Source organism: Chaetura pelagica, unplaced genomic scaffold, assembly GCF_000747805.2.
Source record: "Chaetura pelagica isolate M959 unplaced genomic scaffold, ChaPel_1.0 scaffold426, whole genome shotgun sequence".
Taxonomy (NCBI): Eukaryota; Metazoa; Chordata; class Aves; order Apodiformes; family Apodidae; genus Chaetura; species Chaetura pelagica.
The window spans coordinates 742-2642 of NW_009953576.1; the positions used below are offsets into that span (position 1 = coordinate 742).

Consider the following 1901-nt stretch of genomic DNA (forward strand, 5'->3'; position numbering starts at 1 on the left):
GGGTCCCTTTGAGACCTCCACCAGGGTAGAGTAAGGATGGAGGGGAACATCTGATGGCTTGTGCAGTGGTGAAGGAAAAGGCTCACAGCCCATGCAGAAACCTTCTGGCTGCTTCTGGGCTCCCCGCATCCCCGGCAGCATGACTGTGAGATGTATTAATAACCACTCCTTTTCCTTCCTTGGGTTACAGCCACCAGGTTTTCCATCCCTTAGTAAGGCATGGCCCTGGCCTCGGCCCCCACACGGCGGAGCCCCACGTTCCTGTCTCACTGCGAGATGAAGCTGAAAGCTCTTGGGGAGTGCAAGTCAGGCTAGAAAGCGTTGGGTTTTTTTTTTTTTTTGGGTTTGCTGGGTTGGTTTGGTTTTTTTTCAAAGCAAAAAAAATTAAAAAAGCCCTCCCACCAGCACAAGATGTTTCTGTCTAACGGCTCCGTTCCCTCTTTGCTAAATACAAATTAAGCCTCTGACACGCCGGAGGCGCTTATCTCCAGCTGAATGCCAATGGCTTTCAGGAACAAAATGTTTTAATTTCCTTTAAGGTGAAGGCGGCAGCACAGCCCCTGCCCACTGCTTCCAAGCCTCCAAAAACCTGTTGTCATTGCCAGGACATGGGTTCTGCTCTGTGGGAGAACCTGCGGGTGGGACGGACATGGGCTGGCAGCTGCATTTGGACATGGCTCAGCCCTCCTGGCTGGGGGCGGGGAAGAGAGGAGACACGGTCCCGTCCTGACGTTAGCAGTGGCGTGTCCCCTATAATAACGCCGTGCCCCGGCTTGGGTTCTCCTTCTCCCAGTTAACCTCAGAGATGAGTCTCCCCGTTCCTGCCACGGGGTTTGGAGGGGTAAAACCGGAGCCGGGACACATCCTGGCACCGGGGCTCTGACCTCCAGTGGGAAGCGTGGACTGGAGCCGGCTCTGGTGCTGCTGGCCGGTGGGACGCAGGGAGCATCGGCTCCGTGATAAGTGGGTGCTGGGCCCCTCCCCAGCCGCCCCCGTGCCGTGCTCTCCTTACGAAGAACTGCCTTTCTCCTTTCAGGAACAAGTACTCGGCCCCTGGCAGCGTCACCGTCATGGGGAAGGACTATTACAAGATTTTGGGCATCCAGTCTGGCGCCAACGAGGATGAGATCAAAAAAGCCTATCGGAAAATGGCCCTGAAGTACCACCCTGATAAGAATAAAGACCCCAATGCTGAGGAGAAGTTCAAGGAGATCGCGGAGGCCTACGACGTCCTGAGTGACCCCAAGAAACGAGCTGTGTACGACCAGTATGGGGAGGAAGGTAAGGGGGCGAGCGCTGCCTGCTGGGAGGCAGGGGTGCAGGGTTTTTATCAGTGAGGGAGTGTTTTCCTGTGGAGGTGTCCGTGTGGTCCATGCCTGCCCCAAAAACGGGGCTGGTAGCCATAGGACTGGGGGGAGTGAAAGCTCCATAGTTGCCAAAAATCGCCACTCGACTTGCTCCTCCTAGGGCTGCTCGGCTTTTCCATCCCACCACCCTGCTTCCTGGGATGTCTGGGCTCTCCCTGCCCTCCACCCCAAGCCCCAGGCAGCTGGCTGAGACGATGGAATTGGAAGGAGCTCACATCCCAGGTCATACCTGTGGTAATTCGTCAGCAACCCTTTAATTGACCTAAATATCCCAGCAGAGAAGCACTGCTTCTGCCCACATTCCCCCCGCCTTTGGGCGCTGGTCCCGCTGTCCTCCCCAGGACGGGCTGACCTACAGGACTCGAAGCTTTTCCCAATTTAAGTAATAGGTCCTTGTTTTGAAACCAAGCGGCTGCTGTTTTCTGGTGGTTGGCACGGAGGAGGAGGAGGAGGAGTAGGAGGAGGAGAAGGAGGTGGAGGGGAGCCACTCTGCCACAGGCGGCCTTATTAGTCGGAGATGGAAGAGGGCAACCC

At 56.3% G+C, this 1901-nt stretch overlaps 1 protein-coding gene across 1 annotated transcript in view; it reads left to right on the forward strand.

Annotated features, from left to right (window-relative positions):
- Positions 1-1037: 1037 nt before the first annotated feature.
- Positions 1038-1901, forward strand: part of LOC104390544 (dnaJ homolog subfamily B member 5-like) — a 3233-nt gene continuing 2369 nt past the window's right edge. The window contains exon 1 of the mRNA XM_009999696.1: positions 1038-1281. Within this exon, the coding sequence (XP_009997998.1) occupies positions 1071-1281 (211 nt within the window). The 5' untranslated portion in view covers positions 1038-1070. The remainder of the gene's footprint in view (positions 1282-1901) is intronic.